The sequence below is a fragment of the Syngnathus typhle genome, linkage group LG1 (assembly GCF_033458585.1).
Source record: "Syngnathus typhle isolate RoL2023-S1 ecotype Sweden linkage group LG1, RoL_Styp_1.0, whole genome shotgun sequence".
NCBI lineage: Eukaryota > Metazoa > Chordata > Actinopteri > Syngnathiformes > Syngnathidae > Syngnathus > Syngnathus typhle.
The window spans coordinates 22,920,641-22,936,012 of NC_083738.1; the positions used below are offsets into that span (position 1 = coordinate 22,920,641).

At 46.2% G+C, this 15,372-nt stretch overlaps 3 protein-coding genes across 4 annotated transcripts in view; 2 read left to right on the top strand and 1 right to left on the bottom strand.

Annotated features, from left to right (window-relative positions):
- Positions 1 to 6,659, top strand: part of arhgap36 (Rho GTPase activating protein 36) — a 9,178-nt gene extending 2,519 nt beyond the window's left edge. For both annotated transcript variants that reach the window (XM_061273851.1, XM_061273860.1), the window contains exons 2-12: positions 687 to 843; positions 2,700 to 2,768; positions 4,071 to 4,309; positions 4,467 to 4,683; positions 4,758 to 4,813; positions 4,886 to 5,036; positions 5,151 to 5,299; positions 5,409 to 5,579; positions 5,848 to 5,936; positions 6,002 to 6,198; positions 6,274 to 6,659. In XM_061273851.1, coding sequence (XP_061129835.1) covers positions 687 to 843; positions 2,700 to 2,768; positions 4,071 to 4,309; positions 4,467 to 4,683; positions 4,758 to 4,813; positions 4,886 to 5,036; positions 5,151 to 5,299; positions 5,409 to 5,579; positions 5,848 to 5,936; positions 6,002 to 6,198; positions 6,274 to 6,500 — 1,722 coding nt within the window. In that variant the 3' untranslated portion in view covers positions 6,501 to 6,659. The remainder of the gene's footprint in view (positions 1 to 686; positions 844 to 2,699; positions 2,769 to 4,070; positions 4,310 to 4,466; positions 4,684 to 4,757; positions 4,814 to 4,885; positions 5,037 to 5,150; positions 5,300 to 5,408; positions 5,580 to 5,847; positions 5,937 to 6,001; positions 6,199 to 6,273) is intronic.
- A 454-nt stretch (positions 6,660 to 7,113) lies between these two features.
- usp12b (ubiquitin specific peptidase 12b) lies at positions 7,114 to 10,893 on the bottom strand. Its single transcript, XM_061281170.1, has 10 exons — positions 10,725 to 10,893; positions 9,900 to 9,980; positions 9,743 to 9,826; positions 9,553 to 9,682; positions 9,208 to 9,482; positions 9,044 to 9,120; positions 8,556 to 8,639; positions 8,295 to 8,492; positions 8,145 to 8,223; positions 7,114 to 8,033 (listed from the first exon to the last, which is right to left on the bottom strand). Exons 1-10 carry the CDS (start codon positions 10,770 to 10,772, stop codon positions 7,932 to 7,934), a joined length of 1,158 nt encoding a protein of 385 aa, XP_061137154.1. The 5' UTR covers positions 10,773 to 10,893; the 3' UTR covers positions 7,114 to 7,931.
- An 836-nt stretch (positions 10,894 to 11,729) lies between these two features.
- Positions 11,730 to 15,299, top strand: rasl11a (RAS-like, family 11, member A). The gene is made up of 8 exons (XM_061281261.1): positions 11,730 to 12,203; positions 12,968 to 13,024; positions 13,105 to 13,187; positions 13,546 to 13,586; positions 13,643 to 13,772; positions 14,571 to 14,646; positions 14,777 to 14,853; positions 14,929 to 15,299. The coding sequence occupies exons 1-8, from the start codon at positions 12,080 to 12,082 to the stop codon at positions 15,073 to 15,075; spliced, it is 735 nt and encodes a 244-aa protein (XP_061137245.1). The 5' UTR covers positions 11,730 to 12,079; the 3' UTR covers positions 15,076 to 15,299.
- The last annotated feature ends 73 nt before the right edge of the window (positions 15,300 to 15,372 follow it).

A 15,372-nucleotide genomic window follows, 5' to 3' on the forward strand; every position in this document is an offset into this window, starting at 1 on the left:
TCATGTTGTTGTTGTTTTTCATACATGACAGACGCTATCACCCTTTGGCCGCCTCATCGCAATTTGCACTCAATCCTCCGCAAGATAAAAATGTTTAAAGCATTCATGCTATTTGACATTCTTAACCATCACACTCCTTAAATTCCTCAAATTTTACAGTCAAGTTAGCAAATGATAAGCTATTTAACATGTTGACGTCCCTTTTCCCCATCATTTTGTATTCAATCCAACTTGAAGATTTGCGTTGATGAATAGTTTGCACAAATTGTTAGAATTTTACCTCCTTCCGCATTTCTGAAAACATTCAGACTTGAAAATGTTCAGGACATGTTTTTTCCACAATAGAATTGCCTTATTTGGAATTATTTGACACTTTGACCTCCTTCCAAGACTGGTAACGTTTCAGTTTAGCCTCTTGGCACACAACTGTATTCTCACTACAAAGTGATTAGAAAAGCAAGATCCACATTTCTATCGTACGCCCGTTCATCAATCACGTGGCGGAAAATTCCACATTGTTTTGATCCGATGTCCTGTTCCTGACAATATAATAGCCAGCGGGCCCATCCGTGTGCCCGAACTTGGCGGCGGCAGACAACCTGGCAATTTTTTGCGCTAAATCTTGCCAGATGAGGGAGCGTCATGTTTCCACTCCACATGTCACGTGTGTTTTTGCATCTGGCCAGGGGGGCCTCACGTGGGCCAACATGTTGGGTCAGAGCGTGCGTCTCCAGCCCGCGGCCATCCAGAACCTGTCGGAAGTGGAGCGAGCCAGACTGCAGCGAGTGGCCCTGTTCCACCTGGACCAGAGGGAGCTCCACTTCAAGATCAGCATTCCCAGAGGTACATGGAGGCATTCTTGTTGTCATTGGCCAAGTGTGCCTTTGGAAGGCGCTCGGATTTATGACGAGCAGAGCGCGAGAACTACAAGGCAAAGCGGGCTGATTGATGGGGAGACACTTGCGAGAACTTGGAGGGAGACGATGGAACAAAAAGGCAAAACTTTGGACAGGGAAAGCAAGGGAGCTTTGTCCAAGGATCTCCGCTTCGTCTCGAGAGTAAAAATGACCAATCTTGTAGTTTCTTATGTCAATGACGGGAAGCCCAAACTTTGGCGTGGGATACATTCCGGAGCAAGGGTCACCAAGTTTTGTCCTGAACATTTGAATCAGGTACCTTGGAGGATGGAAACATCTAAATGTGCCGGATAGCGGCCGTCGAGGACCAGAGCATGAAATATCCAGTGTAAAGACTCGAAAAACAAGTTTTAGCCCCCCCGTAAGTTTTTAACACATTGTAAATGTGTTCCAGAATAACTAGATGAAATTATAAAATTAATTATAAAATAAAAAAAAGATTTATCACCCCAGTTAAGGTACACTGTAAAACTAACCCTAACACAAAAGAAAATAGTCTTGAATAAAAAAAAGGGTGCTAGCTTAATGCTAAGATGTAATTCAAAACGCCATAGACAGGCTAAAAGTAATTAGCATTGCTATTTATAAAACTTAATGCACATGAAGCATTCAACAATAACTGTCATTTGCAAGAATAATAAAATTGAGATCTTCAAATTTATTTTCTCAACCAGTGACTTTGTTGACTTTATCTTCCATGATATCACTGAAGGAAACAAGCCAGCAATTTGTTACGCATGTTGATCAAGGCCTCTATAAATCAAGTTGAGTCGAGCTAATCAAGGTTCGCAGCGCCAATGATTTGGAGCTCTCTGAGTTGCAAACATGCCATGATTTTGGGCCGAGCTCCAGTTCCTCATCCAAACTTGCTGCCAGATGTTCAAAATAACACCGCCAGCTTCAAATGAGGCACGGCAAGTTCTTAAGTCATCGTAAACGCTTTCTCTTCTATCCACCGGTGTTGTCAAAAGCGCAAGGACCATCGTGTGCTTTCAACTTTGGTCGTTCAAACGTAAGACGCGTAAACCACGGGCACTGCACTCGTGTGTTTATGTGTCCGGCGAGACTGTAAGCTGCTTTTCTTAGCCTCGTCTCGCAAGCTTTCTCAGGGCAATTAACTTCTGAGCAGTGTTCAGCTTTCAAACGGGCTGCTGGCTGGCTAGCAACATTTGCATGGTTGTCACATGTCAATCAATTCATCAATCAAATCTATATACAGTACAGGACCATAAACTAACTTTTCATTGTGCGTAATTGTTTTGAGAATGGCATGAAGTGTATTTTTTTTTTTTTTTTTATTCTTGGACACGGGTTGGTGTGGGTTTTTTTTTGTGTTTTTTTTCCCACCCCCTCAAACAAGTGTGGGAATCTTCCCGCTCTGTTTCTCCCCTGAGGTGAGCACGTCGGGTCACATCTGTCGCCCCCCCCCCCCTCCACTTCCTGTTGTCCTTCGCTAACATTTTGAGGGTTGCGCTGTTGAATGTCGCCAGGCGTATTTAGTCGCTGGCGAGCTCCGTGGAATTCTCTGTCATTGCTTTGAGAGACATTTTCTCGTATTTGCTTGTTCTCATGCTCCTGTGTCCTTTTTGTGGGCTTCCTGTTCCACACTTCAGGAAAAGAACACCCAGGCCCAAATTGTGAGGCCACACAACAGCGTCATTTGATTTGCACAACATTTAATGACCCGCTAACGCATAATATATATCCAAAGTTGTTTTAATAGCAAACGTGCACCTGTGTGTCGAGAACATGTGAGAATAAATCGTATTTGTTCCTCCGCAGAAATACGCAAACGCCGAAAATCACTGCGCAGGAAGTTTGACTCGTTTTCCAAGGAAAAAAAAGAGCGTGGTGAGTTGAATGCCCATACGCAATGATAAAAAAAGATGTGGATGAATGGTCGAAAATGTTGGTTGTGTAGCTCGTGAGCAAAAGTGAATGAACTCATTTTGGACAGGAGGATATTTGCTTTTTCACCTTGTTGAAGTAATAATAATAATAATAAAATGAATAAGATTATAAATAATAATAATAATGGTGTAAATGTTCAATATGTGCTGGTTATATATCTGTGACTTGGTCATTTTAAAATTAGCTCCCGAGCTGCAAAAGTGTGAGCACCCCTGCTCCAGTATAAAATTTTAAATAGCATGAAATATTGTTTTGCAATATTTACCCAAAACGTATACATAAATTCTAAAGAAGGTCAACGAACGGTGGTGCAGATCTTTAAAGACGCAGCACCTGCTCCCACTTAGACTTAGCTGAAGGCTAACCCTGTTAATGAAAACCCGGAACATCGGGAGCTGGCCCCGCTCCTGCTGGCTCCGCCCGTCTTCTCGCAGCCGTCAAGCATCCTCCGTGGTGTAATTAATAACCACGGAAGCTGGTGTTTCCCTGCCTTCAAATCCTTGATGCAGCTTTAAAGTGGCCAAAATAGAATGAAGACGTACAATGATAATACAAAGTATCCTTTGTTTATTTTCCATTTTAAATTGGCAAACTATCAGTTGTAAGGCTGACTCAACATTTGTCTCCTTTTATTATCTTGCACAAAAATAATTTAAAAAAAAAAGAATGATTTTCTTTCTCTTTTTTTTTCAAATTTTGGCTAAATCACAAAAACTAAAATCGGATTTTATAATTTGCATTTGGTAATGAGCCTTTGGTCTCTTAGACGTTATGAAGCTTTTTCTATTCTTGATCGCATCAGGCTATTTTAAGTTTTAGTGGAAAACGAAAGAAATTAAAAAGCAGATACCCCACCACCACCACCAAAATATTGAACAACCTGAGTCCAACCTAGATCCAAATTTGCATCCATCTGCACCAAACCCAGTAAAGAACTGTCAGTGGACACAAGATGTCAAGGATGTTACCAAACAAGCGGATCAGCGGCCATTGTTGTCGGATGCCAGCAAACGTGGTCTAAAGTCGGGCAGCGTCCGTCGGGGTCAGCGAGGAGCTTACAGCCAAGCTCTGCCAAAGGAGGCCTCCATGGGTTACCTGTCTTAGAAAAGCACATGAACGCCTGCTAGCGCCCTCTGCTGGCTGACTATGAGATTGGCTTTGGTTTTTAGGCACATCGCTGTGCACCATCCTCAATTGTTCAGTTTGGTCTGTCCTAACAGAACAGCGCTTGTTATTTGTCAGAATCTGCCCCCAAGGCATTCGGCATCCCGCTGTCGCAGGTCATCGCCAACGACCGGGCCTTCAAGCGGCGTCAGGATGCCATGAAGGAGAGTCGACGTGACTGCTTGGAGCTGGAGGCCAGCGTCTTGCGCTTCAGGGCCGAGAAGCGCCAACTGCTCTCGGGGAACGTGCCCGCAAAATCGGTTGCGCCGGCGCCGCCGCACTGCATTTTGGACTTCGTTGGGCGAGGACAGAGACGGGTAACACTTCAGTGATTGTAATCTACAAAAACTGAATTAAGGCAGCAAGCAAGTTGGAAGAATCCAAACAAATAATTGACCAAAACAAAAACTAAACTAACTTTAGGTCGTGGTCAGATCAATTTTATGGAACTTAACCCAAACGGTCCCGTCGCAGGGTGGCCTCTCCGTGGACTCCATCTCCGACCTGGTGGAGAGTCAGTCCCGCTTGCTGGAGGCGCTGCAGCTATCCCATCCGGCGGAGCTAGAGCCAAAGAAGAGTGGCAGCGGCGGCTCATCCGAGTGCAGGAGCCAAAGCAAGCTGAGCCTCAACCCGGTCTACCCCCAGGTGCCTCGAGTACTGGAGCGCTGTTGCGGCCACATCGAGTCCCACGGTGAGGCAGCTGTCCTCCCGTCTTTGTGCCGCGTCCCACGGGCACGCCTGATTTTCCCTTTTCCGTCCCTTTAGGTCTTCAGACCGTGGGCATTTTCCGAGTCGGGAGCTCCAAGAAGAGGGTGCGCCAGGTGAGCGCACTTTGTGATGAGCGCGGTGATAAATGCATACAACGTTTACATTCCGTCGTTGCCGCCCCGCAGCTGAGAGAAGACTTTGACGCAGGCGTGGACATTCAGCTGGACGAGGAGCACAGCGTGCACGACGTGGCTGCCTTGCTCAAAGAGTTTCTGAGGGACATGCCGGACCCTCTTCTCACCAGAGAGCTGTACCCCGCCTTCCTGCACGCTAACCGTACGCACGCATGACAACTGCGCAGTGGAAGTCTGCCGCTGTTGCAAGGATAGATTTTGTTGGAAGTCCATCAATCATTTCCACCTGATTTTTGTTTCGGTGGCTGCGGGCCAGTCCTCAGAGGAGCGGAGCAACTCCACTACCTGCAGCATCTGCTCTACCTGCTGCCTCCCTGCAACTGCGACACGCTGCTGCGCCTCCTCACTTTCCTGCACACCGTGCACAGCTTCGCCCAGGACAGCGTCGGCACCAACGATGAGGAGGTCGGTGTGGGTTCTTACAGAGTACACAGACTTTGTTTTTGGACCCATATCCGTACTCAAGTCAACCTTTGACCTTCTGCTCACAAAACTGCCTCTCTGCCCTGCCCAGATCCCCGGTAACAAGATGACGGCCGCCAATTTGGCGGTCATCTTTGGGCCGAACCTGCTTCAAAGGGAACGAGGAGGAGACGCCGGTCCGCAGGCCGTTGGCATCGAGGACAGCACGGCCATCATCAACGTCACGCTGGTGCTTATGGAGAACTACAGGAAACTTTTCATGGTGATTCACTTTTAGCCGGAATATTCATCAGGGTTGCCTTGAGATACAAGTGACTCAACTTGGGATGTTTTCACAGCTCTATCAAATAGTGAATTATTTATTATAAAAGAGGCTTACAATTACAATGCTACTGTTGAAGCTTATGGTCTTTATCCTCTGTAAAGAAGGACTAATATTAGTGCCGCACTGAGGAACGAGGCGTCTCAATGAAGCATTGTGAACCCTCCTTGGTTGTGTTCCGTCTAAATATTCCAGCGTGTGTGCGTAGGTGTCGGCCGAACTCCAACAAGAAGTCCTGGTGAGCCTGATCCAGACTGACCCCGACATCATCGACTATCTGCTCCGTCGCAAACTCAGGTGACGACAGTCATCCTTTTGATGCCCGCCTTCTAAACGCACCCGTAACACCGACCGACCCGTAGCAACGCGACGGAGGAAAACGACGTCGGCTCGGGCGGTCGCCGGGACACAGGAACGTCTCTGGACTCAGTCGGCGCCTCAAGTGGGAGTCTGTCCCCGATGGAACCCCGCTCGTCTCTGGAGGGCGGCCTGAGTAGCGAGGTCTTCCTCAGTGTGCTCAAGATGAACCAGAGCAGGAAGCAGCACGACAACCGATACGGTATGCATCCCTTCCGCCTCTGCTGATGACATTGCTATTTTAATTGCGGTCAAGATCTTTAATGTGTACCAACAGGAGAAATACGGCCCGGTAAATCCATCCGCCACATGCGACAGTTCCACTCCCACCACAACCTGCTCAGTCTGGCCCAGCCCACCTTGTGCCGCGTGTCCTCCCCCTCCAGTCGACAGTCGACGGACGCCGGCAACGTTTGGGTGAAGCAGGCGCCCCCCGAGGAAGGCAAGAGCAGCTTCTGGGATTTCTTCACAGGGAAAGGTTCGAGCTCTGAGACCTTGGTGTGATATGGTGCTGGTCGGGGGCTTTGTTCTTTTCATAAACAGCTCTGTGTGCGCCGTGGGTATGACACAAAGAATTTTAATAGAATTTTAGAGCTGTATGAACTAATACTATTTTGTTGAATTTATCTGTGAAATTCAATAAAATGCCCGCTGTAAATATGACCTCAATGGCTTTTTCTGTTTGTTTTTGTTGCACGGCAATATAATTGTCTCATGCAAAAAGTCTGTAATATTCAACGTTGTGTCACTAAATGTCTGAGCACTTTTCAGGTTTGTGGATTGTGACGTCACTATGGTGCTAATTTACATAATACCACCCCCGGTTTCTCCATCTGTGTGACTTGGGCTACAAACGACAGCGTGATCGCATGTGAGAGCCAGAAGGTAAGCAGAGCTGCAGTGTTTGTACAGATTGCCTTCTGATAAGCGGCACGTTGGTTGTAGTGATTGAGTGCTGTAACTCTTAACTCCTTTGTGCATTTGGAGCCAAAAATGTCGGTTTCGGTTTTTTGTCACTCATCAAATTGAGTACCATTTAGCCACTAGAGGGCAGCATTTGACACTTGTAGAAATCAAGCGCTATGAGTGTAGTCATCAAAGAACAGTCGATGCGGGATTCTACTTATCCATAAAGTGGAAATCCAAGCTCTTTAGCTTTATTGTTTCAAGCAAGCATTTATTTTTTGCTTCTGATAATATCTTTATATATGTACACATGCACACTCTCGACCCCAAATGAAAGTCAAAATCTCGCATATACAACAAACGCGGAGTCATTAGTGAAGAGTGATGTCAAAATAAAATCAACACGAATATTTAAATAGTGATCATTTCGTTTGACTTGATTGAATCGGTGCGCTTTTGAGTCTTCCCCCAAATGCGCGAGTAGCGTTTGTTTATACGCCGAGTGTTTATTGATTTAGCCTTTATTTATCCAGGTGAGGAAAATGAGAATCTCATTGGCAATCTCGACCTGGCTGCAAACAGCAGAGTCAAGCAAAATGTACGAGGGTTTACCATGGAGTTCAGCGCAGCAGTCGTGGAAGGAAGTGCGACTGCCGCCTTGGACCCGAGTTTGCCGCTTGGCAACGTTCCTGGCGGCTGCGTGTTGCCGGTGTGCCAGAAGCCCTTGGACGACATTACGCATATAAACTTTAGAAGTTCTCTCCACAGCTCTTTTGAGTCACCTGGGAGGGAGGGGCCGCGTGGCCCGTGTTCACCAAACCGAACCCGCCCAGCTCATTTCACACATTTGAATATGCACACGGAAAAAAGGTCATGTCAGTTGTTGAGCTAGGGCGCGGCTCGAGTTTGTCTTCATCAAGGCCGCCGAGAGGTCTTGACCAATCCTGCCGCTTAGGAAAAACAAAAAAAAAAGGCAAGACAGCTCAGCCCTCGTGTCATCCGTTACGTTAATGCCAACGACGGACCGCTTCAGTCTCTGGACTGGTAGAAGAGGATGTATCCTGACTCTGAGTTTTTGGAAATATCCGACGTCAGGCCGTAAAACTCCTCGATGGCCTGTGCGTCAATTTTCTGCAGGAACAACAGAAAAGCAGAACCATGGTTTTCCATTGTTTGGAAGACAGGCAGGGTTTTTTTTTTTTTCCTAGGAGGAGTTAGTTATAATGGCTTAACGCAACGCACCTCAACGATGTCGTCGTCAAAGAGGAGCCAGAAGCCGTGGCTCTTGACGATGGTGATGTAGTGTCCTCGGTTGGGACCGCTACAAGGGACACACTGCACAAGTGAGGAACAGAGCAGGGGGGGCTGGGGGGGGTCGTGATCGGGCCCCACCTGCCACAGTGCACCACCACGGCCACCAGGTCGTACATGCGGTCCGGGTTAGTAGCGTCTCCCGACGTGTTGAAGAGACGCAGCTCCAAAGGGAAGACCACGCGGTAGGACAGTTTGGTGTAGCGGTGAAGCTGGTCCATGTATTTGAAGCGCTTCAGGTGCAGCGCCAGGATCATGGGCAACTTCTTCACCCTCATCCTGAGTAGAGGAAATCTGTTAACGCAACAATCGGCCACAACCGAGGAAGAGCAGCCGACCGACCTTTTCTGGGCTTCCTGTTTGCTGCGGCACTGCTCGCAGTAGTACTTGTACTCGCTGCACAGAGTCTCCGTGTTGCTGAAGCCCCTGCGAGGAGACGGCCACATAGCCAAGGTCACATGGGCTCTAGATCTACCTTAAGATCTCAGTACTCGTCTGCTCTTTGTCTGTAAATTAGCCAATTCATTGTACCAGTAGAACCATATTACAACTACTGCTTTTTTTTTCCACCACTCGTTAAAAATGTCAAAATTAAATCAATAACTATTTTGATAATCGGTTAATCATGCATAGCCATTTTGAACTTAAAATTGTCCAAATCCTCCTACTGTCACCCTCTTAAAATTAACAGAAATTTTATTAGAATAATCGATTCTGGAAAATTTTCAATTGACAGCCCTCCTCCGTCGGAGTTGTTCTACGGGTGCAATAAAGAGTGCAACTGTTTATCCCGCAGGAGGACTAAATGCCCAGAGGTTCCCGTCAGTCACCTGAGGCAGTGAGTGATGGATGTGTTCTGCTCCACGTCCACCGACAAATCCAGGAAGTCTTCATCCTTGCTGCTTACCTGCAACACCAGTGTGACATCATCAACATCTTCCACACGTGCGCTCGGTGGTGGAGCCAAGGTGATCCCTGATTTCATGTCGCTCACCGCTTCGCAGTTAAGGCAACGTGTCTCGTTGGTTAGCGTTCCTTGGAAGATCTCGTGGACCCACGTCGGCTGCGTCTCCTTCTCACCTTCACCCTCTCCACTTCCCCCTCCCCCTACTACTACTACCTCACCACCACCTGCTCCTCCATTCTGGACCAACTTTCCGTTCTGCTGCCCCTCCTGGCTCGTCTCCTCCTGGAGCAGGTCTGCGATGGTGTTGAGGAGGTAGTTGAGGAACTCGTGGGCATCTTGCTGCATGTAGTTGTCAAACAATTCTGCGCGGAGAAGATGGCACACGGTCAGGTCTGTTTTAGTCCAAAGTCCACGGGATAAAAAGGGGTCAACCATTTTCCTTCCTCAGGCGCGAGATAAATTTCTTAGGAGGGATGACTCCCACTTTCTTCTTCTGTGTGGCAATGCTGTTGAACAAGTCAGCCAGGCAAGTGAGGAGAGACTCCTTGCGACGGGGCTGCACCTGCAAACTGAGAAGTGAGCCCGAGCGGAACTCCGCTAGCCCCACCGTACCCCGATTTACCTTGTAGGCCAAAACTTTCTCCCTGAATGGCCGACAGAAGTAGAGAGCCTGCAGCACCGAGTTACAGTAGCAAGTGTTGCCAAACTAGGGAACAGACAGAGAAGATTGTTGCGGCAAATTGCATTGGAAAATGGAGACAAAAGCTGTCGATACTGACGTTGACCAAGCCAAAGTAGTGCTCATTCACAGGAAACTGTTCTGGTCCAATCTCCTTCTCCAAAGCAGAGGCATTGGCGCCCTGTGGAGGGGAAAAATTGCAGGAGAAGATATAATGAAGAATCAAGTTTTACTCCGGTGTGAGGATTTTCCATGGGCGATATCACTTCTTTAAAGTCAAAGCTCAATTCCTCCAGAAAAGCCTCCGAGTTTAGCTATTATTGACTTGTAAGAAGCGCAACACAGGTTGTCCGTACAGTCTGCCATTGAGAATTGAATCTCACTGAACGTCATTGGCATAGATAGATGAGCTACACTCTTCTAAACAAGCCATCATTTTCCCACTAATGCAGTTAAATTAGGTGTGGGTGATTTCTCACTGCAGATGTAAAATAATTGTACACAAGCACTCCTGGTTCATCTTCTACTTTCAACTTTGACCTCCTCGTGAAGCACATGTTGATCAGCAGTTTCCAAAAGCTCAATTCGTCCACCTTCTCAACGCGTGGAAATGGTACAAGTTCCGTCACATGACAGGAGGTGGAAATGATGATCGTCTTAATGTCCAGTCAAATATGATTAGTCAGGAAAGGGCAAGAATCAACTTTAGTTCAAGAATAGCGTCTCACTGAAGTAAATAAGAGACCTAATGCGTTGCGGGATTCACTGACCTCGCCGCTTCTGGCATGGATACAAAGCGAAAGTTGTAACTAAAAGCATTCAAAGGGTGTTATTATTATGTAGTGAATGACTAGCAAGTAGGCTAGCGCGGAGACTTGCCTGTCGCCGACAGCTAATAACGGAGTCCAAAATGCCCAAACCTTACCATCGTACAAATCGAGGCGATCTTTCGGACTGTCATCAGTATTTCCATCCGTGCGCCGCCATGTTGGACCAAACCCTGACGGTGAAACGTTCAGCCGTGGCGGCTGCCCAGTTCCGGGAGAGGCTACACCGCTTTGAGGCTTCAATGCTTTAAAAGCTACTTTGCCCCGTACACACCATGCACATAGACAAGATGTGGCCCTAAGCGCTTCATTGTACGGCCCCGTCGCCGCCATATTGAATGTGTACGTGTCGGTGTTTATAATATATTTGAGAGGGAAAGTTAAAGAGCAAAAACTCCGATAAGCTGGTTGCACAAGTCTTCACACCCTCTAAAACTGGGTTATGACTCCGGGTTCAGAATTAACCACTGATCTTCAAATTAATTGTGAGTCAGGGCATAGCTGCCATCTTTTTATGTGCCTCCAAGTAACCCCAACGCACACTTGAAGCTTATGTGCTAACAATGACTGTTTATATTTCTTTTCACATTGTCGAAGGAGTCAGTTCGGGTGATTAAAAAAACACTGAGCCAAAACAGGATGCAACCACCATGTTTCAACACTTTGACAGACCTTATTTTTAGATTCTTAAGTTCAGTTCATTGAATTGGATCGGTTTACTAGGCAGAGCTGCCACATCCAATATGGCAAACCCGCTGCCGCTAGTCTATGTAAATATTCTACATCTATGTTATTATTTCAATTGTCCTGTTTACTACTACTGTCACGTTGGACAGGGCACGCCTCAATTCCCGTCATCGCGTCATTCATAATCAAACGTGCTTGACTATTCACATCGTAATTACTTCTCAGGGTTTCCTATGTCAGCTCAATCAGCATTTAACATGTTAAAAAAAATACTATAATTTTATTGCGGTAGTCAAGTGACAAGTCTTTCTTCTTTGTTTCAATATGTATGACAACCCCTGGTCACCACTTAGCACCGCCTCTGGAATCAACTTCAAATGGGCTTTGAAAAACTCTTTTCTGGGAGGGCGGTCCAGTGAATGAAGTTTGCCTCCTCCTCTTCTACTTCGTCTTTCTTCCTGCCCAGTGCGGTGCCCAGTGCGAACAAACCCGCCTCCAGGCGCAGTGGCCTGGAGATCTGTTGACACTTTTCTCCAGCTTTTGGGGCATTACCGCATGTGTTTGGCGCAGCTCTCAAGTGTCGCTCTGGAGCAGAAGCAGATCCAGGGATAAGAGCGCAGGGGCCAGCTGGGAATACTGGGCTGACGCCGTGAGGAGGAGGAGGAGAAGGAAAAAGAGGAAAGAGAGGAGGAGGGTGGTCTCTTTCCCACACGGAGCTGAGGTCAATGCTGCTGGCTGGAGCGACCCCTTCCCTGCACCCGGAGCCATGAGCAACAGCGGCTCCGCCAACTTTTTGCTGGTGCCCATCCCCGAGTACCCGCTACCGGACTGCGTGCCCAACAAGACGGTGAAGATCGTGGTGCTGGGGGCCAGCAACGTCGGCAAAACTGGTGAGCGAGCATGTTTGAATTCCCAGCCGGGCTCGAGTGCGGCAAAAGAAGGATCATATTAATTCCTTCCTCAAGGATTACTGTTATCTTATTATAGGGGTGTCCAAAGCCTCCTCCAGAAAAGGCAAAAGATGCTAGTGCTTTTCATCCTTTCGTTCTCGAGACATTGACAGTCTTCAAATTTATTTGATGAAGCATGCTTCAACCAAACCATAGCAGTTATGTAGTTGTGCATTGACATACGAGTTTGTCATTGCGCTCCCAAGTTATCTTGAATGACTTGTTTTTGCAAATCATTTTTTTAAACATGCTTCATTCACAAGAAAAAAATGCATTGTACTGTATAAAAACACACTGCATAAATCAAAATATTTTTACCACACAGATTATTTAGTTTATTTTTAACACAGATTATTCATTTAGATTATTAGATTATTATTTATTATTTAGATTATTTATACACACATATTAGTTATTTTGAAATATAAGTTACATGATAGTTGATGCAAATTGGCAGACTTCAAAAGACTACCTGGCTATGGTTTGGACCCCCCTGTCTTATTCTAACCACTAATGAGCATTTTATTGGTATTTTCTTTTTGCATTTTGCCTCATTCCTCCATTTGGGACTTTGAACCTGTTTATTTTCGACTCGTCCTAAAAAGGGAAATTCCGGCCTAGATAGCAACAAATGGTGGCACGTAGGTCAACGCAGCTTGTTTTTCTAAAAGCTGGCTCTCCCACTTTTTTCTTTTTCTTTTCAGCTCTCATTGTCAGGTTTCTGACAAAACGCTTTATTGGAGACTATGAAGCCAACACAGGTAAATTCCACCATGTTTCTCTTCCTTCTTATCCTTGCGCTGAGAGTATTGTTTCACTCCTCTGCTTGTTGGCCTTGCAGGAGCGCTCTACTCCAGAAAGGTCACCCTGGACGGTGAAGAAGTGTCACTTCAGATCCAGGACACGCCTTGCGTGGCCCTGCAGGTATACACTGCCTGCTTCTCGTCGGTCATTGTTGGCAACGCTTGGCAGATAAGCTTCTTGCCAGTTTCCGTTTTTGCACGCTTATCTCCAAGCGAGGTCAGGAATGTGTGTGTGAAGCGACAGGATGCGATGCTAGAGCAGGCAAGCTGTGGCACTCCGTCACTTTAAGAAGAGCAACGTGTTTATGAAAAGCGGGTCCTCGGAGACGCTTGCTTCCTATGGTGCCAAGACAACGAGGGTCTGAGGAAGCCCCTCCTGGTGGCATGAACGACTGTCCGTAACTTTGTTGCCACCACAAGGGCTTTTCTGTGTCCTCCGCGCTGTCACTCCCAAACACTTGATGATTGTTTGTGCGCAGGACGACGCCGAGGGCCTCTACTGCCAGGAGCAGATCAACAGGTCAGGCACGCGTGTTGTCTTTCCGAGCACTCTGCTTACAAGCTTTCAACCAGCAGGTCCATCTACTGGGCAGACGGCTACGTGCTGGTCTTCTCCATCACGGACCACAGCAGCTATCGCACCATCCAACCTCTGTACCAGCACGTCAGACGCATCCACCCCTCGGGAAACATTCCTGTCATCCTGGTCAGTGACGAGTTTGGATGCCACCCGGTGCTGTTGTTTTAAATCGATTTTGTTTTTACACCCTAATGTGTAAAACACCGAAAAATAAGTTCAAACCAAAAAAAAGAAAAAGCTAGCCTCCTTATTTCACTGTTGCCGGGTAAATTAGGCGGTGGGTAACAGCAGATCATTAAGTTAATAAATAAAAAAAATCAGTATAAAATAATAATTAGAAAAATTCATTTTAATATATATATATAAATTATATAATATATATGAATATATATATATATATATATATATATATATATATATATATATATATATATATATATATATATATATATATATATATATATATATATATATATATATATATATATATATATATATATGTAATAATGTATATACAGCTGGCACTAACTATATATATATATATATATAATTATAATTATATAATAATTATATAAATATATATATATATATATGTATACACATATATATATATATACATGTAATTATATATGAATGTATATACAGCTGGCACTAACTACGAGTGGATTATTTTGGGACGGCGTTCGGGTGATATTGATAGCAACTGTGTGATGATAATGAAAATCGGAATAATGCAAACTGAAATCTCAAGAGGGTAGAAGAATCTAGCAAGCCGTCATGCCACCAGGCGCTAGAAAAGCCGACTTTAAAATAAAATCTTTTTGTGGCAATTGCGTTCATTGGCCTCCCTGACCGATGGGGAATTGTTTCACTTGCTGCAGTTGAACTGTTGATAATCCCGTTAATCTGTGTAATCTGCTGCAGATCGGCAACAAAAGCGACCTGCTTCGAGCCCGACAAGTGCCGGCGGATGAAGGCGAGACGTTAGCGTCCTCTTTAGGTGGGACCCGCCTACTGCTCATTTTTGCTAGATGTTGTCCTATCACTGGATGAGTAAAGTATGTATTGAAAATGCGGTGATCAAAATTTGCGGGGGTAAACATTGACTTGAATCCTGCTCCTTGCCGCAGGGGGCGCTTACTTTGAAGCCTCAGCCAGGGAAAACCACGAGGGTGTCCACACAGCCTTCCTGCAGCTGTGCCACGAGGTGGGATCTCATCTCCCGACGCCACGCCGATGTTTGTCTTGATTTTTGGTGGGTCACGTGATCTCCGTGGCACAGGTGTCCCGGGCGTTGGGGGGAGGCAACGGCGAGAAACGTCGAGGAGGCCTCCACCTGGCCCGGCCCAAATCTCCCAACATGCAGGAGCTGAAGAGGAGATTCAGGCAGGTCCTCTCCTCCAAAGTCAAATCGGCATCCGCTGTCTGATGAGTCGCAAGAAACCACGTCGTCACAGAGGCGTCCCGAGACATTACTCTCAGTATTTTCTCAAAAGCACAATCTTTCGGCATCAGCCAGCGGGATCAATAATCACGTGAACTTTCCTTTTGCTGAGGTTCTGGACGAAGCTGTGAGCCGGCACATTCCCGGCCTGCGAGGATGACAACTGTTCACTTTTTGTCTTCTCTAAAACAAAAGGAGCTCAATCAAAATAGCTTGGGGTGTGTTTTAATTCCATTTTTCTTTCGATCAAAAACCTGCTGTAGTTATTTTTTTTCTTTTTAT